Source organism: Petaurus breviceps, unplaced genomic scaffold (genome assembly GCF_028583685.1).
Source record: "Petaurus breviceps papuanus isolate PSGF00001 unplaced genomic scaffold, PetGlider_PUasm1.0 90654, whole genome shotgun sequence".
Classification (NCBI taxonomy): Eukaryota; Metazoa; Chordata; class Mammalia; order Diprotodontia; family Petauridae; genus Petaurus; species Petaurus breviceps.
The window spans coordinates 3,872,714-3,900,644 of NW_027187301.1; the positions used below are offsets into that span (position 1 = coordinate 3,872,714).

Sequence of the window (27,931 nt, forward strand, 5' to 3'; positions counted from 1 at the left end):
CAGACCTAATCAGTCACCAAGTCTGGGCTGCTGGGGTTTTTTGTTTTTCCTTCTTACACCTTTTTTCCCTTCAGTCTCTCCTTTCCTTTTCCCTCTCATTGCTACCGCCTGAGATCAGCCGCATGTCACCTCTCACCTTGACTACTATAATCACCTTCTGTCTCTTCCCTACCTTCCCTTCCCATTCATTCAGAACCCTACAACTAGGTTAATTTTGCTGAAGAAAAAAAATGCTACTCTGCCTGTGTTGGTCTCCTAAAGAGAAAATTTTACTGATTCCTATGGCCCATGATAAAGTTTAAACTTCTAGGGGCGGCTAGATGGCACAGTGAATAAATCACCGGCCCCAGAGTCAGGAGGACCCAAGTTCTGTTCCGGCCTGAGACACTTAACACCCCCCCCCCCCACACACACACACACACAAATACACAAAAAAAAAACCTGGCCGTGTAACTTTGGGCAAGTTACTTAACCCCAATTGCCCTCCAAAAGGCAAAAAAAAAAAAGTTTAAGCTTCTGAACATGGCATTCAAGCCTGTCCTCATTCAACCTATATTTCCAAGCTCATTTCCTATTCTGCCCCTTTTTGAGCCTTCTAATGCAGCCAGTCAGACATTTCACTTTCCCAGGGGCACATCTTATACTCTCTTTATCTAAAGAAGCACAGTTCTTGGGGGCAGCTAGGTAGTGCAGTGAATAGAGCACTGGGTCTGGAGTCAGGAGGACCTAAGTTCAAATCCAGCCTCAGACACTTGACACTTACTAGCTGTGTGACCTTGGGCAAGTCACTTAACCCCAACTGCCTTGCCTTCCCCCTTCCAAAAAAAAAAAAAAGAAAAGAAAAGAAGCCCAGTTCTAGATATCAAGGAATAGAACTATGCAGCCGTATCTTCTTTAAATCTACAGGGTTTATTGATGAGGGGCAATCCAGCACAGGGTACAGAGAGCTGGCCTCAGAATCAGAAGGACCTGAGTCTACATCCTGCCTCTTATATACTTACTGGTCAAGCAATGCTGAGCAAATCACTTAAACTCTCCAAGCTCTGAGAAACACTCTAAGAGTATATTTCAGAGCAGGTTCTGTCCCGGTGGAGGGACTTTCCTCATCTGGGAATTCTCCACACCAATTCACTCACCTGTCCTCTTAGCCAAAGAGCCCACTTTTATTTGAGCATTTTGGAAGAGAAGAAGGTCCTTCAAGTGAACTGCAGTAAGTCTGGGCCAGTCTGTGAGGTATTATGCCTTCCATAGAAGAAGCTAATGCAGTCTGCTTCATTTCCTTTCTATATGGAAGCCAGTAAGAATATAGGAATTTTACCCATCTCCTTCTATGGAGGGACAGTGGGAAGAAAGATGGAGAGGGGGAAGGAGCCAGTGTCCAGCATGTGTTTGCTCCTGCTGAGAAATTGGGCCAATGTCTATCTCCAAAGGCCTAGTGGAGTTCACCCGTAGCTCAGGCCGGATCATAGAAACCATCTATCCCAACTCTTTCATTTTACAGAGCAGGAAACTGAGGCCAAAGGTTATTAAGTGATCTGTCAGAGGTCACACAGGCATTAAGTATGAAAAGTGGGATTTGAACCCAGGTCCTCTGACTTCAGAGTTGGTGTTCCTTTCCCTGCCCATGTCAGTGATGGGCACATCCCCAGAATCCCAGGCTGCTGAGGTCACTGCTTCTCTTTCCTCCTGTAGTCACTCGGCTCATTGCCCTCTAAGGGAGTTCAGCCCCTAGTGACAGGCAGTGTGAACAGCCCTCCTACACTCCCAGGATAACTCAAGGACTCAGCTCCCTTGGCTCCTGTTGGAACCCTGTATGAGGGATTGACGGGAGGTTCCAGTCCTTGCTTTTGCTGTTGCTGTTGCTGGTTGACTGAGGAAGCCACTGTCAGACTTCCCTGACCTATGAACTGAGCAGTGACCTATCTCCATGCTGTGCTGTGTGGTCTGTCTGTGGCTTGCTCTGTCCCCCCTGTCCCTCTCCCTGCTCCTTCCTGCCTAATTGCTCTTCCTTGTTTCTTGCTAATTTGCTTTTCCTTTGCCGCCCACTGTCTTGCAGTCCTCCTCTTTGCTAGCAGCCCGACAGGGCTCTGCTGATGTGCCCACTGCTGCGGACCTTGTCAGTGCAATAGAAAAATTGGTCAAAAGTAAACTGGTAAGTGGGTGAGTCCTGGAAGCAGAGCTGAAGAATGTGTGTGGGTGTGGGTGTGTGTATTTCTCCTTCTCCCTCTCTCTTTTCCCCCTTTTCTCTTCCATTCCCCTCTCCCCTTTCCCTCTCTCTTTCCCCTTTTCTATCTCTCCCCCTCGTTATCCCCTTCCCTTGCCTCTTTCCACTTCTTCCCCCCATTTTCCCCTCCCCCTCCAACTTTCCTCCTCCCTATTCTTTCCCCTCCCCCTCTCTATCTCTCCCTCTCTCCATTTCTCCCCCTCCTCTCATCTCCGTCTCTCTTCCTCCCCTCCTCCCCATCCCTCTCCCCCTCCTCTTTCCATCTTTCCCTATCTCTCTATCCTTCTCCTCCTCCCCCTCCCTTTCTCCAGTCTCCCTATCACCTTCTCCATCTCTCTCCCTCCCCTCCCCCCTTTCTCTCTCCCCATGTAACTTAGGATGCCTTCACCTCTCTCCTGTCCACCTCTCTATCTTCTCTAGTGCCATTCTCAGACCCCCAGCCCTTCAGCTCCAACAGAATGATGGGTTTGGATTCTGGAACCATGTTCATTTTCTCTCTCCCTCTCCCTCTCCCTCTCTCTCTCTCTCTCTCTGTCTCTGTCTCTCTCTCTCTCTCTGTCTCTGTCTGTCTCTCTCTCTCTACTGAGGGACTGAGCAAATTGATGGTGGCAAATATCAGAGGGGACATAATTGCCTGCAAGCTGCTTCTGCTGATACTGTGGCCTTTGAGAAGTCTCTGTGGATGGGCTTAGAGCCCTGTGCTGATAAGGCCAAGGATACAGGTTTAGTTCCTGCCAGGGCCACTTGACATCCCTTGACTTTGTTCTGGGACCACAGACTGCCTCCCAGCCCTAACTGGGCCCCCTCACAAATACAGGCAGTTAGTTACAAGAAGGAACAGGCAAGTGCATATGGGTGGCTCAGTGGAGACACATCCCTGTTACTGGAAAAATAACTCCTGGCATGTGGTGTTGATGATTTGTCAGTAATGTCATTTCTGTGTGCAAAGGACAGTGTAATGGGGAAGGGACAATAGGGCTCATGACGTTTGAGCATCTGCACTGGGATAGTGCTGGCCAAGAGCTTAGAATGTTCACCAGAGCAGAGTTCTAGCTCCATAAAGTGGTCTCTCCTCGTTTTCCTCCAATCATGCTTTCCAATATATTGTGAATATATGTTAAAAAAGATGGCAAATGAATATCGTTGAGACAAATCCCTTCTTATTCCTTTCCTGCACTTCCATCCCCACTATTTCTAAGCCATGGGAGTCAGGTGATGCCTAGCCCCAAAATAGAATCATTCCCTTGGGAGGTAGTGGGCTCCCTGTCACTAGAAGTCTTCCGACAGATCCTGGATGACCTTCTGGTAGGTATGGCATAGAGAGGAGTCACATTTCAGGTCAGAGTTGGAAAAGATGAACTGTGAGGACTCTTCAAACTCTGAGATTTGTAATTCTTTTTGACCCTCCTTGAGATGGAGATCTCCATATTGGTCTCCATACTTAGCAGTCCTGTATAACTGGTCCCTGTAGTGTGGGAGATGGAGGGACAGGAGGGATTGAAGAAAAAGGATGTAAGTGCCTCATAGAGACTTGTTTCAGGATTTTGAACCAGTTGTTGAATATTACTCTAGTAATTCCATCTTGCAAACTTTCCCAGGAATCTTTGTATGAGCTTCTTTAATTTTATATCCTGAAGTTTTAAGGAGTTTTAGCAGTTAAGGTTTTCCTGCCAGTCTTCTGTTTCTAAGCAGGAGCCAGGAACTGCTCTGAATACAAAATTCATTCCCTCTCCAAAGGAGTCATCTCTGACTTCTTCCTATCCTTCCCTTCTCTTCTCTGAATGCCTCAAGAGTTTTTCCTTTCTATATTTCATATGACAATGAGTCATGAATGACCTAGTAACACCTCTTCTCATGGCTCTAATGGAATTATTGCTTTGACCTTTTACTGTCTAATCTTTCACACGAACAAGTAGATTGGAAGCTGCCTAAGGGCAGAGCTATGTGTTAAACTTTTTTTTTTTTTAAGCAATCGGGGTTAAGTAACTTGCTCAAGGTTACACAGCCAGTTATTTCTGGGTGTGGTGCTAAGTATCTGAGCCTGGATTCGATCCCCAGGTTATCCCAACTCTGGGGCCGGTACTCTTACTTGCTGAGCCACCTGGCCCCCTTTGTGTTAAACTTCTTTGTCTCTCCCAGAGCACCTAGAATATCCTGCACATGGTAGGCATTCAGCAAATATGACTTGTTCAAAATCTGCTTGCCTGTTTTGATCTCTTAATGACATTTGTCCGACTGAACGTTTCTGGAGGGGGCTGTCCTTCCTCTGTTAGTTACACTTATTAAGCATGTCATTGAACTATTGCAAGAATCCACTCAACCAACTTCTAGAAAAGAAAGGAGTCTGGAGACTACGTTTATGAGGAGGGTAGCCTCTGGCTCTCCTCCGGTGAGTTCTTCAGGCCTGGGGCTCCAGCCCAGCCATCACCAAGTCATCATTAAGTGGCTTCTTTATGCACAGCAAAATGCTTTCTTCTTTGATTTTAGGGAGTTATTCACCACATTGCGTATGGGAAATTGTATTCCCAGTGCTTGGCATAGTGCCTGGCATATCGCAAGTACTTTGTAAATGTCTTTTTGTGCATTTGTTCCTTCATTCATTCCTCCAATATTTGTTCTGGATCTTCGGCTGGAAGCAAAGTGTAGTGGAAAAGAGGTGAGACCAGGGTTCAGATATCACCCCTGACATTTGCTATTCTGTGAGTTTGGGTAGACCATTTAACCGTTGAGTTTCCCTTTTCTCATCTGCCCAAAAAGGGGCTCATACAGGGTGTCCCAACAGTCTTACTGCAGTTTTTGGTTTTAACAGCTGACAAATAGCTTCTAAAGCTGTTAAAAGTTTTAAGCTGCTAAAGCTTATGACTTCGGGACATCTTGTATATGTAAGATCTACCCGTGAATGTACTGGTTAGTTCAACAATCAGCTTCCCTGGGGAAAAAAAAAAACAAACAAACTGTATGTACAGCACACTTTTAAATTTCATCTATATTATTGACCTTTCCCTCATCATTTTCTTAAGTTTGAGCAAACAGCAAAACAATAGATCAAGCCCTGATTAGTATCATTTGCTGATTTCCAAGATCTAAATTCTCACACTGAAAATTTAACAATCAGCTCCTGTAAGCAGATATGAATGGGCTTCAGCACACTCTTGAACTATCTTCCCAGGGTATTTATGAGAAATGAATAGAAGAATATGTAGAAAGCAATTTGCAAATCTTAAATTGCTACATAAATGTCAACCATGAATATTATCTATATTATTCCTTGCCACTAGGAAGTCCTGTGTTCAAGTCTTGCACCTGATACCTACTGACTGTTACCATGAGCAAGTCACTTAATCTCTCAGAACTCTAGACACCTAAGACTATCATTTGCAGAGAAAATGTCAAGCTATCTTACAGAGATTTTCCTCATTCAAGAGTTCCCTCTATGTATGAAATCACAGGTCCAGTCCCTATCCTATAAGTGTTACTATCAGGTATGGTTTACAAGAGAGAAAGGCTTTCTTCCTTGCTCTTTTTTGTTTCCCTCTTACTTTTCCCATCCAAATTTACCCACATTTCACCCACCGTGAAGGAGAAGAATCTAGAAGAGCAAAGACTGCCATTTACCCACCTATAACTAAAGGCTTTCATAGGCATTCCTACCTCGTATCACCTTCCATCAGTTCTTCAGCTTGGCCTGGTTTTCCTCTGCCTCTCTTGACTTTCTTCAGTGGTTTTTCTTGGCTCAAAGAACAATGCCAAACCATGGGTCTGGAACCTTTTTATCTGACCCCCTGACATAGCAGGAGAACTCTGTGGGGAATCAAACCTGACTGGACTTTTAGCCCTACATCCAGAGGGCTCCTTAGAAAGATAGAGGCTTGGTCCAAACTTTGGGCTTTAAAAAGTGACCTGATAGTTAATATCAACAGCTAATTTTTCCATCATAAGATGTTAGATTTAGAAAAGGAAGAGAATTTAAAGGTCATTGTGTCTAACCCTCTTATTTGATAGCTGTGGCTAAGAGAAGGTGAATTGTCCGGGATGATGCAGCTAGGAAATGTCAGATGTGGGATTTAAGCTTCAAACTCACCTAATTCTAGCTAGAGTCTTCTTTCCAATATACCTTGCCATCAACAGCAGGATCAGAACCAACACTGGGGGATTGAATGAACAAATGAACAGAAAAAGTACTTGTGATGCCACCATGCTTCTAGCCTTTGCTGCTCCTACAACCCCTTTCTCCCACTGGTGAGTTCCTTCCATGACCTCCATTTTGAAGAAGGACCCAGACCATTTATCCTTCATTCTCTGGATTTCCCCATTATATTCCCTAGGCAGGTCCTCCCACACCCACCTTTTTTCACTTTTCAACTCCCTTTTATTTGTTGACTTTCCGCCTTAAAACATAAGCCTCTTGATATTTATTTTGCTTGCATTCATAACGCTAGTACTTAGTATAGTACCTGGCTGGCATATGGTAAGCACATAAATGGCTATTAACTTGACTGTGTGACTTATCTTGAGGCTGGACTTGAACTCGGGTCTTCCTGACTGGGTCTGGTACCCAGTGTGCTTCACCACCTTGCAGGCTGTTGGGCCTCTGTCTGGGAGCTAAAGAAGGCTATCTTGAGTGTACATAAATTTAAAAATCTCCCCTGGAGGATCTACCTCACCTGTTTACCAGAATCCCTGTTAACAGAGATCAGGCCTTTTTGGGGAGCTCTCTCCCACGTGCTTGCTCCTGTCTTAGTGTTTTGGTTTGCTGGGATTAAAGGAGCCTTCCCAGCAACAGAACCATCTGGAGAGTGACAAGCCAGCACTCTTTCCTCGATTTTCCCATACAGTTCCCTGTTTGCATCCCTATGCTGCTGCTGAGGATATACCATGGCTCCCCCGTGGCTTTTGAACTCCTTGAGAATATAGACATCACCTTTTGTTTCTCTTTCTCTCTAAACAGTGCTTGTCACAGGTGCTAAATGTATACATGGATGATTAGAAGGGAGGATCATGGAATCTCAGAGTTAGAAAGAAGCTCAAAGACATCAAGTCCACCCCACCTCTTTCATTTTAAAGATAAAGAAACTAGGGCTTAGGGAAGGGGAAATGATCTGCCCAAGGTCATACAGGCAATGTCAGGAGAGGAGCATTGCCCTAAAGCAGAAAGAACCTTCAACTGAGAGTCAGGAGAACCAAGTTCTAATCTTTGTGACTTTGGGTAAGGCACTTGTCCGCCCCAGTTCTTAGTTTCCAAATATGTAAAATGAAAGGTTTGAATGAGATAACCTCTCACTCTTTTCTACCTTTAGCGCATTCTGTGACTTGGAGCTTTGTGGCAGAATGCCTTGGAAAGCTATATAAGGCACTCTTTGTTCTTTGGGAGGTGGTAAGAGTAGCAAGAGACAGTGTTTTTACATGGCTCACTTAGTGGGAAATCACACAGTGTTCCCCTGTGAGTTTCTGCACTGTGCAGGGCAGTACACAGGCCGAGTCCCAGTTCCCATGGAAATCCCACGTCTCTCTCTCTTTTTTTTTTTCCTTTTGGTCTGGAACTCCAGGAGTTCCCCTTCCTCACCACCATCTCTTCTCTGACATGGACACTGAACCACTGGAGAGAAAACTGGACTGTGGCAAGGAAACCACATCCTAGATTTGACGCTTGTTTCCACGAGTGACACATCAGTGTCTCTGAATCATCCGATGGTAACAGTACAGACCCGAGCCTACCTCAGACTGCCTCCCATGGAGCATATGCTCAGGTCTAGTGTGGTTTTTCCCCCAAACTTGGGGGTATACAAATGGGCTGGAGAGACTACCCAAAGGACTTGGGTTACAATTTCAAATCCAATACTTTGATACCTGTGTAGCCTTGGACAAACCACTGATCCAGCCCAGTGGACCACTACGGATCTCAGTTTCCTCATTTGTACGATGAGGTAGTAATAGCAGAAGTCCAACCAAGGGCTCTTCCCAACCTAAATCCTGTGATCTTACTTTTCCATCTGTCTTTTAATCTATTCCTTTTCTGGAACTCTACATTCTAGCCAAACAGAATTACTCTCCATTCCACATTCTCCTCCTGCCCATTCCCATCTTGGCATTTCTGTTTACACCATCCCCAGTGCCTGGAACACTCCTACCATCATAGTCTCTTAAAGTGCTACCCTTACTTCAAGGCCAAACCTAAGAGCCACCTCCTTAATGAGGTCCTCCCAGGCCCATTCTGCCAAAGGTTTCCCATTCTCAAATTTCTCATAGAGCTTTGCTTAGAAACTCTCTTTCGAATGTAGTATCTCATTCTCCTTCTGGGCACATGTCTTCCCCACCCCTAACCTCCCCTTTTGGAGGCAATCAGGGTTAAGTGACTTACCCAGGGTCACAAAGGTTTTTGCTTTTTTTTTTAATGAATCCATTTTGTTTTGACACAACAGATATTTTCTCAACCAATACCCATAAAATACCACATAGAGCACAGGCCCTGGAGTCAGGAGGACCTGAGTTCAAATCCTGCCTCAGACACTTAACATGAAACTAGCCATGTGACCTTGGGCAAGTCATTTAACCCCAATTGCCCTACCTTGCCCCCTCCAAAAAGCAAAAAAAAAGGTTAAATGAAAGTGCTGATTGCATGACTGACTCTTAAGGGTATGTGTTGCTTTCTACTTTTGTACTCAACCCAGCATGAACAGAAAGGAAGGATGGGTGCTTTCACTTGGATAGTATGGTACCCATGTAGGCTCTTGTATTTGACCTTTAGTCTTATCACGATTTAACAATGTCTTTATTTATATCATTGTAGTCATCATGTATATGTGTATATATAGTATATATGCATATGTATATATGTACATACATGTGTGTATATGTTTTTGACTTGGCTTCCTTCACTGGCATCATTTCATACATATTTCTCAGTGTTTCCCCATATTCTACATCCCTATCATGCTTTATTGCATGATATTTTTTCCACTACATTCATATAATACAGTTTAACCATTTCTCATTGATTGGACACCTCTCCCCCACCCCCGCAACTTTTCAGTATCACAAAGCTGCTATGAATATTTTTGTGCATAAGAGTCATTTCTTGTCATGAGTCTCCTTAAGGGTCAAATCCAACAGAAGGATCTTTGGGTTAAAATGGGAAGAAACATTTAGCAACATTTCCTGCATAATTCCAAAATGATTTCTCAAACAGTTGATTCAATTCACGGCTTTACGAGCTGTCAATTAGGATGTTTCCCTTCTGACCAAAGATTCATTTTCCAATCTTTTACCTTCTTCACCATTTTGATTGGTGTGAGGTGATACCTTAGAGTTATTTTAATTTGTATTTATCTAACAGTACTTTTGAAAAGGTTTTCCGATGATTGTTGATAGTTTATATTTCTTCTTTTGAAAATTGCTTGGTCTTTGTTGGGGAATGGGTCTTAATATCAGAGCTACAAGGCAATTCCCTATAGATTTTTCTATGTCAGACTTTTCATCATAGATATTTAATGCAAAAACTTTTCCCATTTGTATAATTTCATTCTAATTCTAGGTGTATTGATTTTATCTATGAAAAAGCTTTTTCACTTTAATCAAGAGTGTCTACTTGGTCTTTTATAAAGGATAAAAGCTTTCAAAAATGTTTTACGCTTTTTTAAAAAAATGCTTCCCTATAACCCTTCTTTGTAATAACCAGGTGCCATTAGGCAAAGCAAACTGACACATGGACCATGTCTGACAACTTAGGCTTCATTATACATCCATTGTCTACTACTTTTTACTCAGAGGGGGAGGCATGTCTCCTCAGTCCTCTGGAAAGGAAAAGAAAGCTTACTTTTTATATTTTTGTAAACAAAAGAAATTAGATCATAAAAAAAAGAGGGGAGATGGGATGGGACACAAATCTAATCCTAAAAAAGTTAATTTAGCCAAATAGTGACAAACACAACTCCTCAGCTTTCTATTCTGAGCCTTCTTTACTTAATCCAAATCTTCTCCAAGGAATTCTGGTTGAAGATAACACTTCTGTACCTGGGCCCCAAAATATGCTTGTCCAGAGCTCTGGCCAACAGTGTTCTAGGGTGACCCTAACCTGACAGCAAGCTATATGGCCTCTTTCTTAAAAGTCTTTTTCTCCAACCCCTGAAGTTCTGAATGCTGACTGATTTCCCTGCCCTGGTCAACATTTGCTTATTCTACAAACCCAATCTTCAAGCTGACCCTCCTCTTAGGATGCAAATTATGTTTCTCCATATTTCATTCTAAGTAACTATTGCCTAGACCTGGCCTCAGCTTGCTCACATAACCCTTGACCCTTTCCTAGCATGAATCTCCCTTCCAGTGCTCAGGACCTTTCTGTTCTCCCACAGTTCTTTAATACCACCTACCAGACTCTAGTTTTTATCCTAAGGGCTATTTTCATACTCTGCTTATTAGCAGAGCCAGAAATAATAGACACTCTCTGTACCCAATAAACGTTTCATAATTTTTCTTGACCGAGGTTATTGATTCTGTGCAGGTTGTCCCGATGACTCATGGTCAGCCCTAGGAATGAAAGTAGTCTGTTAGAATCTCATTCTAAAGTTTTATAATATAGCAACTACTTTTTTTTTTTTTAAAGCAATCGGGATTAAGTAACTTGCTCAAGGTTACACAGCCAGTTATTTCTGGGTATGGTGCTAAGTATCTGAGCCTGGGATTCAATCTCCATGTCATCCCGACACTGGAGCCGAGCCAGTGCTCTTACTCGCTGTGCTACCTGGCCGCCCCAGTATAGCAAATATTTTTAATAGACAGTTTTTGAAAATTTTTAAATTTAAAATTAAAATTTAATTTTTAATAGACAGTTTTTAAAAATATAGGCAATATCCACCCATGGTAATATCTCTGTTACCATAACCCTGGATCATTTAACTTGGAGAAAGACCACAGTCAGGGCAAAAGAACATGAACAATACATCTAAGATAGCCTTAGGAGTATAATAGTATTGTGATTTTGACCTAGAAGGAAACTTAATCTAAGGCCCTAATTTTATAAATGAAGAAACTAAGTTGTAAAGAAGTTCAATGACTTACCCAAGGTCTTGCAGGTAGAAGTAGCAGAGATCCATATATCACCCCACACAAGAAAACAGAACCACAGAATATTTGAGCTGGAAGACATCCCAAATCACCTGGGACAACCCTTCACTGAAGGAAGAAGGGAAGAGAAAAGGGAAGGAAGGGAAGATGGAAGAAAGGAAGGAAAGATGGAAAGAAGGAAGAAAAGGAAGGAAGGAGGAAAGAAAGGGAAGAAGAAAGGAAAGGAATGCAGAAAGAGGACAGGAAGGAGGGAGTGAGGGAAGGAAGGAGAGGAAGAAGGGAGGGAGGAAGGAAGAAAGAAAGAGGAGGGAGGAAGGAAAAAAGAAAGAGGAGGGAGGAAGAATTTATTAAGTGCTTACTATGTACAAAGCACTATGCCAAACTCTAGGAATACACATATAAAAATAAGACAGTCCCTGCTCATAGGGAGCTCATATTCTAATGGAAATGTCACATGGGAACAGTTTTGGCTACAAGTCAGATGGAATGGTCTCATAGTCCTTGGGGTGAAGCAGAGAAGCAGATGGCAATGCCTCTTCTTTATGTCATCTCCACTGGGGGGAACAGTCCCATCAGTCACTGATGCTGGATCTGACAATGCCCAGGACTTTGGTGGCAGGAGCTTTCTTTTCTGGGTACCTGCAGGAGCATTCTCTTGGGCTGTACCTCTCCAGAAGCTGCTTCCCAGGATGAAGGGTGGGAACATTGCTGTTCTCAGAGCTGTTGGATTCAGGATGCTGAGCTACATTCATCAGGGTCTGAGGGGACTTGAAGGTCGAGGTGCTGGCAGTGGTCTGGGCTTGCCTGGGACATGCCGCCTCTCACTTCTCCTCTGCCTCAGCTAGGCTGGCTTGCTTGCCCTGTGGGTGGCAGGAGGTGGGGCTGGCTGTCTCCTTCTCCACTGGATGTCTGTGAGGCTTAGGCTAGAAGAAGGACTAGGGATCTGATGCTCCTAAGCCTCTTACACTTATGAGCCCATTGGTGGCAGATGGATGATAATTGTTGTTTGTGGTGATGAGGAAGGTGGGTCTCTTCTCTACAGTGATTTTTCTCCTCGATGATGACTATAGGGGTTGGGCTGGTGCATCGGAAATACTGAGATTCTCCCAGCTCTTGGTCTGGATCGGGATGTTTCCATTAGAGTCTTAGGAGAGATGATGAAGATGATGGTGGTTTGACTTGCCTGGCACATGCCACCTCATGTCGTTCCTTCAGGGTGACTTGCAAACAAGGCTATGAGATCAAGAGAAACCCAAAGGGATTTGACCAAGGTCACATAGCCATCCAAGAATCTTAGAGTTGGGAGGGACCTCAGAGGTTATCTAGTCCATCTCCTATCCAATTTGTTATTGTTCAGTAATTTTCAGTTGTATCCAATTCTCTGTTGACCCCATTTGGGGTTTTCTTGGCAAAGATACTGGAGGAGTTTGCCATTTCCTTCTCCAGCTTGTTGTACAGACAAAGAAACTGAGACAAACAGGGTTAAGTGATTTGCCCAGGGTCACACAGCTAATAAGTATCTGAGGTTGGATTTGAATTCAAGTCTTCCTGACTCCAGGCCCAGGTGCTTTAGCCACTGCCCTGCCTATTTACCCCATCTTCTAGATGACAATCCTTTAAATACTTAAAGGGAGCAATCATGGCATAGTTTGGGGTAGATCCTGTGTCTTCTAATTCCCAAATCTGTTTCTTCCATGTCGTACTTCCTCTCTCAGGATGCAGTAAAATCACAAAGATAAAAATGTCATTTGCCTAGAAGTTTCTAAGTCTAGTGTTTTCATTGCACACAGGAGTGCTGCCTTAACATAGGCTGCAGCATGCCTGGGAATTGCTTGATTCTGTGGCAGCCACCCAGAAAAGTTTATACTTGTAAGGAGAAGGATACTTGGGTCTATCAGCAGACCAAACTATTCTTTTTCTCCCATGTAAAGTTCTCATGAATTAATGAATGTGTTTTTATTTGGTACCTTGTTCAAGGTTCAGAGGAAGAGGAAAAGGGGAAAATGCTCATGGCATGTCTTTGAAACCTATCTTCATCTCTGTCCTCTGGTCTTAGACAAAATAGAGACTCTGGTTGGCCTTTCCTTTTCCTTTTCCCTTTCCTTTCCTTTCCTTTCTTCTTTCCTTTCTTTCCTAAGATATGACATCCAAGGACAAAGTGGCTCTGATGGGAATCCTAGACCAGGTGACACCCTTTTCTTAAGGTTAGGCACATTCCTGGGACTTGGGATCAAATGTAGGTTTTGCCCCTTAATAAAATAACAGAAAGGCACTCTCTGGATCTCTTCCTTTGCCTAACTTTTCCCCACTTATACCTTATCTTGACTCTTCCCAAATCCTATCCTCTGTGGGATGTAAGATCCCTGAAGGCAGGAACTGTGCTATTTTGTATCTTTACAGCACCAGTACTTAGCACATAGTAGGTTTAATCAATGTTTCTTGAATATAGCTGAATGAAACAATTTTGGTTACTTCACATTGCTGGCTGGAAAGCATTAACCATCCTTAATTTTTTTTTTCCATCATGGCAGATTGATTATTCAAGCCTTTACTTCCCACCTCTTTCTTCTGGTTTTCTTTGCATGTATCCAAGGGTGGAAGATTTGAAATTGTTTTCTGATATGATGTCTTGGAATCCGTCTTCAGTAGGTTTTCTTCATTCTGTTACTCAGCTGCCACTTTCTACACCTAATCTCCTTCCCCTTCTCAACCTTAGAGGTCATCTAGGTTAACCCCCTCACTTAAAAATTAGGCAAATGCATCACACAGAATCAAAAGGACTAGCCTAAGGTCACAATGGTTATTCAAACCCAGGTGTCCTGACTTCCAATCCAACACCCTTCCACTACAACAACACTGTGCAGGTAAAATCAACAAGACTTAGCAAGTGATTAGATACAGGGGAAGGGAGGGTGAGTCAAGGATGACTCAAAAGTTGCCAACTTGTATGACAACAAAGATGGTGGCATCTTGGCCAGATATAAAGAAATTTGGAGGGTGGGAGGATTAGAGCGGGTTTAGCTGGGGTGTGGAAGATAATGAAGGTTTTTTTGGGATATGTTGATTTTGAGATGCTAGTTGAAACAATTAACAACTTCAGTAAAGTTGCAGGATATAAAATAAACCCACAGAAATCATCAGCATTTCTATATTTTACCAAGAAAGTCCAGCAGCAAGAGGTAGAAAGAGAAATTCCATTTAAAATAACTGTAGACAATATAAAATACTTAGGAGTCTGCAAAATGTCTAGAAAGACAATCCCAGGAACTATAAAAACACAATTATAAAACATGCACAAAAAATAGATCTAAATAACTGGAGAAATATTAATTGCTCTTGGATAGGCTGAGACAGTGTGATAAAAATGACAAAAAATTAGACACAACTGAAATGAATGAACAACAAAGGGTATGAACAGGCAGGTTTCAGAAACAAAAATCAAAGTTCTACCTATAGTCATATGAAAAAATGCTCTAAATCACTATTGATTAGAGGAATGCACATTAAAACAGCTTTGAGGTACCACCTCACACCTATAAGATTGGCTAATATGACAGAAAAAGAAAATAACAAATGTTGGAGGGGATGTTGAAACATGGGGAGACTATGCAATGTTGGCAGAGTTTTGAACCAATCCAACCATTCCGGAGAGCAACTTGGAACTATGCCCAAAGCATCATAAAATTGTGAGTACCCTTTGATCCAGCAATACCACTACTAGGTCTGTATACCAAAGACTGGGAAAAAAGCAACAACGATAAGAAAAGGACCTATTTGTACAAAAATATTTATATTAACTCTTTTTGTGGTGGCAAAGAATTGGAAATTTAAGAGGATGCCCATCAATTGGGTAATGGCTGAACAAATTGTGGTATATGATTGTGATGGGATGCTATTGTGCTATAAGCAATGAAGGGCAGAATGGGAAAAACCTGGGAAGACTTATATGAACCGATGCAAAGTAAAGTGAACAGAACTAGGAGAACATAGTAAAAGCAACATTGTATGATGATAATCTGTGAATGATTTAGCTATTCTCAGGAATACAGTAATCCTAAACAATTCTGAAAGGTTCATGATAAAAAATGCTTTCCACCTCTAGAGAAAGAACTGATAGAATCTGAATGCAGATCGAAGCATATTATTTAAACTTTTTTTGTCTGTTTTCTTTTGCAACATGGCTAATATGGAAATATGTTTCGCATGACTGCACATGTATAATCTATATCAAATTTGCTTGTCTTCTCAAGAAAAGAGGGAGGGAGGAAGGGAAAGAATTTGAAACTCAAAGAATTTTAGACAACAAATGTTAAATGTTTTTACATGTAATTAAGAAATGTTTAGTTAAATAATAAAAATTGGGGAGGGAGCATCTTTCCATGTTCCATTTTGGTTGGAACGACAAGGTACTTAACTAATTACCTCCAAGCTGGTTGTAATTTGGAGATTGGGTAGGGTCCAGTATGAATGGCAATAAAGCAACTTTATTCCAGTATACTCTTTTCTAAGGGTGTCTTCCCTTCTATTTTCAGAGCCTAGAAGGAGGTTCTTACCGAGGGAGCTTGAAAGACCCCACTGGTTGTCTGAATGAAGGGATGGCTCCTCCCACACCACCTCGGAACCTGGAAGAGGAGCAGAAAGCCAAAGCCCTCAGAGGCAGGATGTAAGTCAATGGGGGGGAAGGGGGCACCGAGAACTGGGAGAGGGAAAGGGAATGTTCCTTCAGCCTATTCAAAAGGAGAGACAAGAAAGATGTCTTCCAAGAGCCAGGATAAGAGACAAGGGAGACTATAGCACAGGGGGAAATGCAACAATTTTTATCTTTATTTTTTTTTGCCTTTTGGAGGGCAATTGGGGTTAAGTAACCCGCCCAAGGTTACACAGCTAGTTTTTTTGTGTGGGTGTTAAGTGTCTGAGGCAGGAACCAAACTCAGGTCCCCCTGACTCCAGGGCCAGCACTTTACTCACTGCGCCACCTAGCCGCCCCAACAAGAGTCTTTTAAATATTATTTCTTACACATTTTTGAAACAATTTATTGATATCTTTTGTTTTTATAGGACAGACATTTCTAAATATATTTTTTGCACTTCTCCCCCTGCCCCAGCAAGCCATTTTAACAATTATTTAAAAAGAGGAGGGAAAAAGGTAGATCAGCAAAACTAACCAACATGTTTAGCTAGTTTAAGAGCATATGTGATGTTTTATACACATTGTCCCCCGCTATTGAAAAGAAGTGAGGAAGATATATTTTTTCCTTCCTTCTCCAGAGCTAGTTTTGGTCATTATAATTACACAGGGTCCAATTTAAAGGCTCCTTTCCATTTGCGTTATTGTGGTCCATGTCTTTATTTTCCTGGTTCTGCTTACTTCACTCAGTTTCAGCTGATAAAAAGGTTGTTTCTCTCAATTCTTTTTTTTATAATTAAGTATTTTTTTTATTAATTTGTTTACTTTTAGTTTACAAGATTCAATTCCACAATTCCTTGAGTTTCACATTCTGTCCCCCTCTCTTCCCTCCCCTCCCCCCCCTGACATGGCAGCATACAGTCAAGTATAGGATCTGTAAATACTTTCACATTAGACATTACTCAGGTTATAAAGACAGATTGTATTAGATGGAATGAAAAATGGTAAAGAGGAAATAAAACCAAACAAGAAAAGGAAAAAGATCAGGTAGTTTGCTTCAATCTGGATACAAACTCAGTTCTTTCTAGTTCTTTCTTTGGATGTAGACATCTCCCTCCATCATGAGTCTTTTGGGATTGACTTATATCACTGCATTGCTGAGAAGAGTCCAGTCTATCAAAGTTGGTCATCACATATATGTTGTGTCTGTAATTGTGTACAAATTTCTCCTGGTTCTACTCTTCTCACTCAGCCTCAATTCGTATAAGCCTCTCTAGGTAAATATGAAGTCCATCTGCTCCTCATTTCTTATAGCACAATAGTATTCCATAACATGCATATACCACAACTTGTTCAGCCATTCCCCAATTGATGGGCACTCCCTTAATTTCCAATTCTTTGCTTACCAAAAAAAAGAGCTGCTATAAATATTTTTGTACACGTGGGTCTATCTCCCACTTCTATGATCTCTTTGGGATGTAACCCTAGAAGTGGTATTGCTGGGTCAAAGGGTATGAAATTATTTATAGTCCTTTGGGCATAATTCCAGATTGCTCTCCAGAAAGGCTGGATCAGTTCACAACTCCACCAGCAATGCATTAGTGTTCCAATTTGCCCACATCCTCTCCAGCATTTGTCATTTTCCTGTTTTGTCATCTTAGCCAATCTGACTGGTGAGCTGTGGTACCTTAGAGTTGTTTTGATTTCAATCGTGATTTAGAGCATTTCTTCATGTGCTTATAGATATCTTTAATTTCTTTCTCTGAAAACTGCCTGTTCATATCCTTTGACCATTTATCAATTGGGGAATGATTTGTATTCTTATAGATTTGACTCAATTCTCCGTATATTTTAGAAATGAGTCCTTTATCAGAGACATAGGTTGTAAAAATTCTGTCCCAATTTCCCACCTCCCTCTTAATCTTGGTTACGTTGGCTTTGTTTGTACAGAAGCTTTTCAATTTAATGTAATCAAAATTATCCATTTTGAATTTTATAATGCTCTCTAATTCTTGTTTAGTCATAAAGTCTTTCCCTCTCCACAGGTCTGACAGGTAAACTATTCCTTGTTTTCCAAGATTGCTTATAGTATTATTTCTCTAAATTCTTCATGTTCATTGTTTCTTATGGCACAAGACTATTCCATTACATTTATGTATCACAGTTAGTTTAGCAGAAATGAACATTTTCAATGCTAAAAACTTCTAATGTACACAGCATATAGGCTTTTGTTTAGTAATAAGTCAAGTTGTGTGTGCTATGGAGAAGGTTCAGAGCCCCTACTGGGCCATATATCCAAAAAAAAATTTTTTTCCAGATCGTACCTAGGGCCACCAAGTATCTTGGTCCAGTTCTGCAGGTATCTTTTATTCCAAATAAAGTTTTCATACAGACTTTCATACTTTTAAACATTGAGAAAGAAAGGAGAAAATAGAGGAGAAGGAGATGAAAGAGGAGGAGGAGAAGATGAAAAGAAAGAGAAGGAAAAGAAAGAGGAGAAGATAGAGGAGGAGGAAGAGGAGGAGAAGATGAAAGAGAAGGGGAGAAGAAAGGGGAAGGAGAAGATGGAGGAGAAGGAAGAGGAGAAGATGAAAGTGGAGAAGGAGAAGAAAGATTAGGAGGAGAAGGAAGAGGAGGAAGAGAAGAAGGAAGAAGGGAAGGAGGTGGTGATGATGATGATGATGATGATGATGATGATGATGATGATGATGACAATGAAATCAAAGATACCTGAAGCCTAAAAATTAAGGACTTTTTAGACTGGATTGGGTCATATGTTTAAATAACAGCCCTTACTGGCAGTGTTACTGCAACCCAGCCCTAGAAATTGTAAGTACGCTTTTCTCTACCCAAAGGAAAAGAGAAGGGAAAAGGAGAAGTCCCAGGAATTATGACCATGGAGTCAAAAAGTCCCCAGGCATGAGACAAAGTCCATGGAGATTCCAGGAAGTGGTTGAGGACTGAAGTGAAAGACCAGTGTGGAAAAGTGAACTGGGTGGGGACCCCCAGTGCAGTGGGCATTGTCCCAACAATGTATAGTAATGCTTCCTCATGCTCTAAGGCTGATAAGCAACTTCTCTTCTCCTCAGCCTCAATTTCCAGCTCATTATATTAGGGCAGGAGTGTCAAACTCAAATAGAAAAATCCCTGTCATATATTGGCTTAGAAAAGCACAAACTATTATCCATGTTGTATTTTTATTTATTTTCTTCAACATTTCCCAATTACATCTTAACCTGGTTTGGACTGCCCTCTGGGGTCACATTTAACACCTCTGGATTAAGGAATCTTTTTCCCATGGGAACAAGCCATGGATCCAATCTAATAACTCACATCATTGGTAGAAGACTACAGGAATAAAGCTCTCACAGCTTACTCTGCACGAGGGTTTGTGGGACTCACCATGGGCAAAAGAAAGAAAAATTGCTAGTCACATATCTGACACCACCCGAGTGGGATCTTGTCTAGTAAGAGAGAAGGATGTTCATGACACTGTTCACAAGTATACCCCTTAGGGCTTTGCGTGATAGCTGTGCTCCCAAAAAGTTGTATAGAAGTTGAGTTTTATAAGTAAAGTTTTGGTTTAAATGAAGTAGGGGAGCTTTCTATAACCTAGCAGTCAAACCTTTTGTACTGTGAATAATCCCCTCCAACTTTCCTAGGTTTTGTCATTTTAAATTTACTTGGCTTTCTCAAAGTGTAGGTCACCTTGGCCAAGTTTCCTCATTTCCCTAGGCCTCAATTTTCTCATCTGTAACCCCCTCTAGCTCTAGAAATACGGTACTAGGTACATTTAGTAACACAGGTTCTCATTGTATCTTCTTCATTTCTCCCCCATACCACTCCTACCTCCTCCTGAGTGTTTCTCAAGGCCACATAGATGAGGAAGAGGCAAACTTAGATGTATATTTGGGCCTCAGTGAAGCGAGAAGTGAAACATCTTAAGCCTGCAGCATTTGGGGGCACTTTGGGCCACCCTGAGGTGGCTTGGTACACTTAGCAAAGGCAGTCACAGTCCTTAGGAACATGGGCCTATTGAGGGGGAAGGGCTCTTGAGAGGTTATCCAAGTAATTGCCTGGAATCCTGGCAAAGCTTTTTATTCCAAACCTATGGGCATATCTTGATTATCCATCTGCCTTCCTCTCAGGGCTTCCTCCTCCTCCTCCTCCTCCTCCTCGTCCTCCTCCTCCCAAAAGAGAACTCATCTGATTTCTTATTTCCGCACACCTTGCTGACTTGGAGTTCTTTCTTTTATTTATCCTAAATATATCCTGCAGCAATTTAACACTAATTGGTCTTGCTCCACCTCCTGTGGAGATAAAGCCATGTTCACTAATTTCTTTTATAGAACAACCTCAAGGCAGATCAACTGGATATGAAGCTGTAACAGTACAACAGGATAGGATTAGACAGTCTGCTAGGTAATAGTGGCATGTGGGAAATAAGGTACTGGACATGATCCAGGGGATGAAGATGGCATTAGGTTAAAGGGCAGCTAGGTGGTGCAGTGAATAGAGCATTGAATCTGAAGTCAGGAGGACTTGAGTTCAAATGTGATCTCTTACAATTAGTGACTGTGTAATCCTGGGCAAGTCACTTAACTGCTGTCTGCCTCAGTTTCCCCATCTGTAGAATGGGGCAATAATAGCACCTAATTCCTAGAGTTGTTCAAATGATAATCAAGTGAAATAATAATTGTAAAAGACTTAGCATAGTGCCCAGTACCTAGCAAGCACACTATAACTGTTAGTTGTTATTATTATTAAATCTGACCTCAGACACTTCTAAGCTGTGTGACCCTGGGCAAGTCACTTAACCTCTGAATTCTTCAGTTTCTTCATCTGTAAAATGAGGATAATAATAGAACCTATCTGTCAAATGAGGCCTGATTCCAGGCCCAGCACTATCTCCTGCACCACCTAGTCCAGTTTGGTTGGTGTGTAAACTCAATGCAAGATAAGGCAGGGTGATACCAAATTAAGGAAAGCCTTGGATGTCAGGTGAAGAACTTTGAACTTCACTTAATTGGCCATAGAGAGCCACCAAAGATTTTTCTAGTCAAGGAGTGGTATGATCCACGTCTAAGACAGGCTAGTTTGGCAGTGGTGTGAAGGCTTTTTGGTGGGGTAGAGAGCATAGGAAACCTCTTAGTAAGGTAAGTGGTTCCAGCTGGTGGTTGTGACAGTGTGTGTCAGGATAGCAGCAGAGGAAAGAGAGAACAGATCCAAACGTTTGCTGAAGTAGAATCAGTAGGACTCAATAGCCACTTGAATGTGAGATATTGGAGAGAATGCCAAGAGAACCAAGGTTTTATACATAGGAGATAGAGAATGGTGGTACCACTGGTGAAAATAATGAATTCATGGCAAAAAAAAAAAGAGAGAGAGAGAGAGAGTAGGTTTAGGAGTATAAATATTCAACTGAGAACCAATACATGAAGACCATGGTACAGAGGAAAGAGCCTTGGTTCTGGAATCTGAGGCAACATCTCTCTCTTGTCTCTGATGCTGTGACAAGTACATGCTTGGACAAAGTCAGCATCTCTAGGCCTTTTCTCATCTGCAAGATGCAAGGGTTGGGCTAAATAGAGTATTTTTGAAGGGTTGTGCTGAGGCCCCTTCCTCCTCTAAGATCCTATGCACTTGATTTTGGAGACGTTAACTTGGAGGTTCCAATGGGATATCCGGGCAGAGTCTGATTTGTTGTTGGGGGAGATTTAGGTCAAGAGAAGCTGGGGCTGGAGATTATCGATTCAGAGATGGTAGCTGATGCTGTCCACGTAGAGAAGAGAATGCTAGTAAGGACTTTAACTGGTCTGGATCATGGGAAAGGAGGTTTCCTGAGAGATAATGACATTCAAGAATAGCTGGTCATGGGGCAGCTAGGTAGCACAGCGGATAGAGCACTGACCCTGGGGCCAGGAGAACCTGAGTTCAAATTTGGCCTCAGACCCTTGACACTAGCTGTCATTTAACCCTGATAGCCTCACCAAAAAAAAAAATAGTTGGTCATTAAGGACAGAGCCTGGGAGGAACAAGCCTGACCTCCAGCTGGACCAATTTGGACAATGCAAACACAATAGCCTCCACTGCTCAAATGGCCCTTATGTCTCAGACCAGACTCTGGGGAGACAGAACTTACCATCTGTAGAATTCATTTGCTGCTTAATCAGGAATTGCCTTGTGGCGTTTCTTTTTCTTAATCTTAAATACCAAAGATTTAATTGGAATTTTGCTTTTCAGCATTTTCATCTTATCATCCCAGCTGGATTATAAACACAGCTACTTGCCTGTAGGAGATGCCTTGATAAATGCTTATTGACTTGATTTGAATGAAATCTCCCTTGGAGAACTGAAAGAATAACATAGGGAACCTATCTGTTAGGGAATAGCCCAGGGTAGACTTTCCTGGAGGCTGAGACTGACCCTATGGGGGCCTCCTGGCTCAAAATGTCCCCTCTGGTTTTTCTGCAGGAGGACTTGTTCCCACTTTCTTTTTGTTTTTTCCTTTTTTTTTTTTGGAAGGCAATTGGGGTTAAGTGACATACCCAAGGTCACATGGCTAGTATTTGTGTTAAGTGTCTGAGGCCGGATTTGAACTGGGGTCCTCTTGACTCCAGGGCCAGTGCTGTATTCACTGTGCCACCTAGCCACCCCCCCCACACACACACACACACACTTTCTAATAAACAGTAACCACTCTAAGTCCATACTAGGACTTCTCTTCCTCTAGAATTATATTTAGATGCGTTCATCCTTGTCATTTCCCTTCTGTGGCCTGAAGCATAGTCATCCTCTCTGGAGAGGAGGAGGAGGAGGAGGATGGAAGTATTCCTTACACTGATAAAGAAACTCCTCTTCTCTCTTTGCCTTGTGGTCTCAGGCCTTGGCTAGTAGTAGCCTCAGATATCTAGAACAGGAAGGAACCTTAGATACCACATAACTAAGTCCCTCAGGAATGAGGACACTGAAGACCAGGGAGGCTGTAACGTGCCTGAAGTCATACAGATAATAAGGGTCAGAGGTGGGATTTGAATTCAATACTTATGACTCAGAATCATTGTTTCTTCTACCATGTCATGCTCCCATAATTCTATGATACTATACCACTGGCTCTCATAATTCTGCTCTGTTTTGCAGAGCAAATATTTCAGGTGAATTTGCTTCCTAGAACCTGACCTCTGACAGGTCAGAGCTTTGATTTTTCTCTGTCTTTTCATTAGATTCAACAATGCAGTTGTCCAACTCCAAGCTTAGCCAGCAAGGATGGGGTTTAAGGCTCAAGAAAACCACATAGTTCCCCCCCCCACCTGCAGTCAGTCCTCCTTAATTCTTCACTGGTTGCCTGGAAAGAAGAGATATAGAAAACAAAGGAATATGGCCTAGGTCCCAAGGCTTTAGAACAACCTAAGAGTCAGTTTGAATAATCCTCTGAGAAGAAATCATCCATGTGGGATAAAAAGCCAATGTCCTATGGGCCTGTTACTGCTGCTGTTCCCCAGTGGTCTGATTACATCATTTAAATCCAGGGGTACATAATATTTACAATGGGAAGGATCCTGGGGGAGACAATTCCCTTTCTGCAATGGATCTCAATTCTGGATCTTCTGAGGGTTTCCTGGCAAGCTCCATAGATAACCTCCTTACTCTGGCTGCCTTTTTTTTTTTTTAACTTCATTTAGTGTCATTGAGCTTAATGGTCTTCTAAATATAGTTATCAAACAGGTCCTTTCCTTAGCACCTGTCTGGATAACCAAAGAATGGGGATGAAAACAGAGGTGGCCATTCTGATCATAAAATGGCAGAGCTAGAAGGGGCTTTAGAGATCATTCAGGTTAACCCTTCATTTCATAAATGAAAAGATTGAGATTCAGAGAGGAAATGGTAAGCTTGGGCTCGGTGGTCCAGCCTTGTGGCATTTAAGACTTGGCTTTTTCCAAAGAGGTTGCTTTGTATAAAATCTCTGCTGCAGAGAAACATCTGGGTAGAATTCAATTATTAAACATTTACTATATGGCGGGAATTTTGCTAAACTCTGAGGATACCAAGTAAAACAAAAATATAATCCCTGCCCTCAAGGAGCTTACATTCTAATGGACAGAGTGGGCGGGTTTGACCTGAGTCTTGTAGGGACTCAAACTAAGAGGCAGAGGCTGACGGGGTTATTGTTTTCAGTCATGTGTCCCCATTTGGGCTTTTCTTGGCAGAGATACTGGAGTGGCTTGCCATTTCCTTCTCTAGGTCATTTTACAAATGAGGAAACTGAGGCAAACAGGCTTAAGTGACTTGCCCAGGGTCACACACAGCTAGCTAGTAAGTGTCTGAGGCTGAATCTGAACTCAGGGAGATGAGCCTTCCTGACTCCAGGCCCAGCACTATGTCGCCACCTAGCTGCCCTGGCTGAGGGGTGGGCAGCCCTTTGACTGAATCCAAACTTTACAGAACAAATTCTCTTAATAAAAGGATTTGTTCTATAAAATTTGGATTCAGTCAAAAGGCCGCCCCCAAGGACCTAGAAAGCCACATGTGGCCTCAAGACTACAGGTTTCCCAGTCACTGAGGGTAGGAGATGGAGTGTTTGTGTTTAAAAAATTCCAAAGCTGCTGGAACATAGACTACATCAAGCAGATTAAGGTATAAAAGACTGGAAAGGGAGAGACTAGGTTATAAAGAACTTTAAATTTCAAAGAAAGTCCTTTATATTTGAACCCGAAGGTAACATGGAACCACTGGAGTTCATTAAGCAAAAGGGTGAGGAAGGTGACAGATGTGGTCAGATAAGCAAATATAAAAAATGCCAAACAGTAATGGAAGGGAGAGGGGTAGGAACCAGCCAGAGGGGAAATTGGGAAAGGTCTAGTGTCAGGAGTGGCATCTGAACGGGACCTTAAAAAGGGATCCAAGAGGGGAGTGAGAAAGATCAATTCATGGCACGGGAGGCAGAAAGGCAGAATCAGGAGAGCCGGGTCCAGATCTCAGCCATGCGCTTCCTAGCTGCTCACTGATGAGTTGTATGTAGCCTTTCTTGGCATGTCATTTCATCTCTATGGACCTATTTCCCCATCCAAAAAAGAAGGCATTGGATTGACTGGTTTCTGAGATGCCGTCTAGCTCTAAAGTCTGGATTCTGTGGGTCTAGAGAAGGTCTACATGTGCTATAACGAAAAAAAAAAATAATCCAAGGTTGGGAAACAGAAACCAAAAGTTCTCTTCCCACCTTGGTAAAATCATCAGCCCTACCGAGACCCCTTTTTTCCCACTTTCATCATGGAAAATGTCCTGGGGAATGTGAAAGTATAGTAGACCTCTGTCTTTCCCCAATCCTTTGTATACTGTGTAAAGAGAATTTTCCATTTTATCAATATAGGTCAAAGGTAATAATAATCCTGTGAATTTTAATAAGGAAGTTAAATAAGGAAAAAGCTTCTATTGTGAACGCTAACAACATTCTTGTTTTCCCTTTCAGGTTTGTCCTGAATGAGCTGGTCCAGACAGAGAAAGACTATGTTAAGGACCTGGGGATTGTGGTAGAGGTGAGTAGAGAAGCACAATTTGGTGCACTGGATCCCTGTGCATGAGCAGAAATGTAGTTTAGATTTGCATTAGAAGCAAATAAATAGAGTATATTAATTAGCAAGTTCATGCATTAAACCTTTGGACTTTTTGTTTCCTCTTGATTGGCTCATTGGGATATGGGTCTGTATTTATGATGTTTGAGGAATATGTAAGAAGTCATCTTTGTTGGAGAAAAAGGCCTTTCTTTGCTTCTGATGTTTAATGAGTCCAACCGTTAGCTTCCCTTTTGGAGTTGGGGAGGGCCATTTGCTCTTCTGAGAGAGAGCTATGACAATCCATTGAGCCTGGGGAGGGCACCTAGTGTCTATGGACATTAGAAAAATGGGAATAATTTAAGTATTGGGCAAGGGAAAGAAAGCAAAGAGGGAGTAGTATAGTATTAGACAGCTATGATATTCAGGATGGTTAGAATTAGGAAAGAAAGAAAAAATATCTATTAAGTGCTTACTGTATGCCTGGCACTATGCCGAGCACTTTAAAGATCGCATCTCTTGTCATTCTCGCGTCAACTCAGGGAGATGGGTACTATTGGGATCCTCATTTTATAGTTAATGAAATCGAGGCAGACAGAGGTTAAATAATTTGCTGAGGGTCATAAGTGTCTGAGACCAGATTCGAACTCAGGTCTTCCTGATTCCAGGCCCATCATGCTATGTCTACTGTGCCATCTCAGTGCCTCCAATTAGAGATTAGGTGGTCAGCTACCCGAAATCCTAAGGTGAGGAAGAAGAGATCTAGTGCCCAGCACTGGGGACTAACACCCTGCATCCTGAACCTGAGAGATGTGTCATTCTTTTCTGAGAAGCAGGAAAGCAACTTGCACTTTTCAATGTATTGTGCATAAGACCCCCATCGACAGAGCCTATCCGAATCCATTCATTCTTCCAACTAACATTTTGTCAACACCAACTGTCGATGGTGTGGTGAGGGAAGACCATCTTGAACTTGCCAAGAGGTCATTGTAGCAGCCAAGATCACCTTTTTTGTCTGTCCTTTATATTTATTTATCTGTGTATATGTTGATTCCCCTCCCCCCAGTAGAATGTAAGCTCCCTGAGGGCAAGAACCCTTTCATTTTTGTGTTTGTGATCTATATACCTAGAATAGGTCTTGGCACATAGTGGTTTAAGAACTGTCAACAATACCAATCCCCATTGAAAGTGATCGGCCAAATTGGGTTGATCTCAGCAAATTACATCAACTGGCCCTCTGTGCCTGTAGGCCCCACAGCTTTGGGATTTAAAGGCATGATGACTATATTCTACTCTAGAGGGTAACGGACTGGGTAGTTGAGACAGAGTGCTGTTTATAACTTGGATGTTAGGGGTGTCATCTAAATTAAGCTTGAAAAGTGACAGTCCATAGTCGGTTTTTTTTTGCATTGTTATTTAGGCTTCACATTCCTCCCTCTTCTCCCCTGTACCCTAGTGTGAAATCCATACTCTGTTTCATATGCTTTTCCTGTAACTTGGGTATATACATTAACCCAGAGTATGATCAACCTGACTTTTTTTTTCCTTATTAAAAATGTAGGCTTTGATTGAAACAGGGTAGGAGTCAGCACCACCAGAGCAGAACCTTCTGCCTCCTGCCTCTGAGCTCTGAAGGTGAAATAGAATAGCTCAGATCCTAGAAGAGTCACACAAACCTCTTTGTGCCTCAGTCTTCTTATCTACCAAATGGGACTATTATCCCCTGCCCAATCCATTTCACAGTGCTATTAGCAGGCTGAAATGAGAGGATGGAAATGTGAAATACTTCACCTATTTAAAAGTAGTAATCTGAGATAAACTATGACCTAAAAGGAAGAGAAAAACATAAATAGACAAAAAGTGGTGCAGTGGATAGAAGGAATGGACCTGGAGTCAGAAAGATCTGAGTTCAAATCCAGCCTCAGATACTTACTAGCTGTGTGAACCTGGGCAAGTCACTTAACCTCTGTCTGCCTCAGTTTCCTGAAACACATCATTGAGAATAATCATAGCTAGTACCTGTCTTCCAGGGTTGTTGTCAGTATCAAATGATATAACGATTGTAAAGCACTTGGACAGTGCCTGATGCATTGTCATACCTGATAAATGTGCCATTTATCTAATTTTAAAATTAATGCTTCTCAAGTGCTATTTAAGTTAATTTAAAAAAATAAACCTTCTTAAGCATTCTTTAATTTAAATTTATCTATTTAAAACTTGCGAACTTCTTGACAGGAATTGGTTTTTTGTGTTTATTTGTCGCAATATGGATACTTAATAAATGCTTATGGAGCTGGACAGAGATGGGGGAAGAACAAAGTGCCTGCCTTTTCCTTCTGGCCCTGAGATGGCCACGGAGGGAGAGGTTCAGGGCTAGAGAGAAAAGGGCTTTCTTGCAGCAATCTCTCTCATGTTCCACCTGAGTAGACTTCTTAGAGCCTTCTCCACATTAGGGGGGGGCCGAGGGGTCCG

The 27,931-nt window shown here is 42.1% G+C and overlaps 1 protein-coding gene across 6 annotated transcripts in view; it reads left to right on the forward strand.

Moving 5' to 3' along the window:
- Positions 1-27,931, forward strand: part of KALRN (kalirin RhoGEF kinase) — a 982,696-nt gene that overhangs the window by 854,649 nt on the left and 100,116 nt on the right. For 5 of the 6 annotated variants that reach the window (XM_069064963.1, XM_069064965.1, XM_069064964.1 and 2 more), the window contains 2 exons: positions 15,817-15,947; positions 25,378-25,444. In XM_069064963.1, the coding sequence (XP_068921064.1) occupies positions 15,817-15,947; positions 25,378-25,444 (198 nt within the window). Of the gene's footprint in view, positions 1-2,056; positions 2,153-15,816; positions 15,948-25,377; positions 25,445-27,931 lie in introns of all 6 variants that reach the window. The other variant, XM_069064968.1, reaches the window with a different exon arrangement.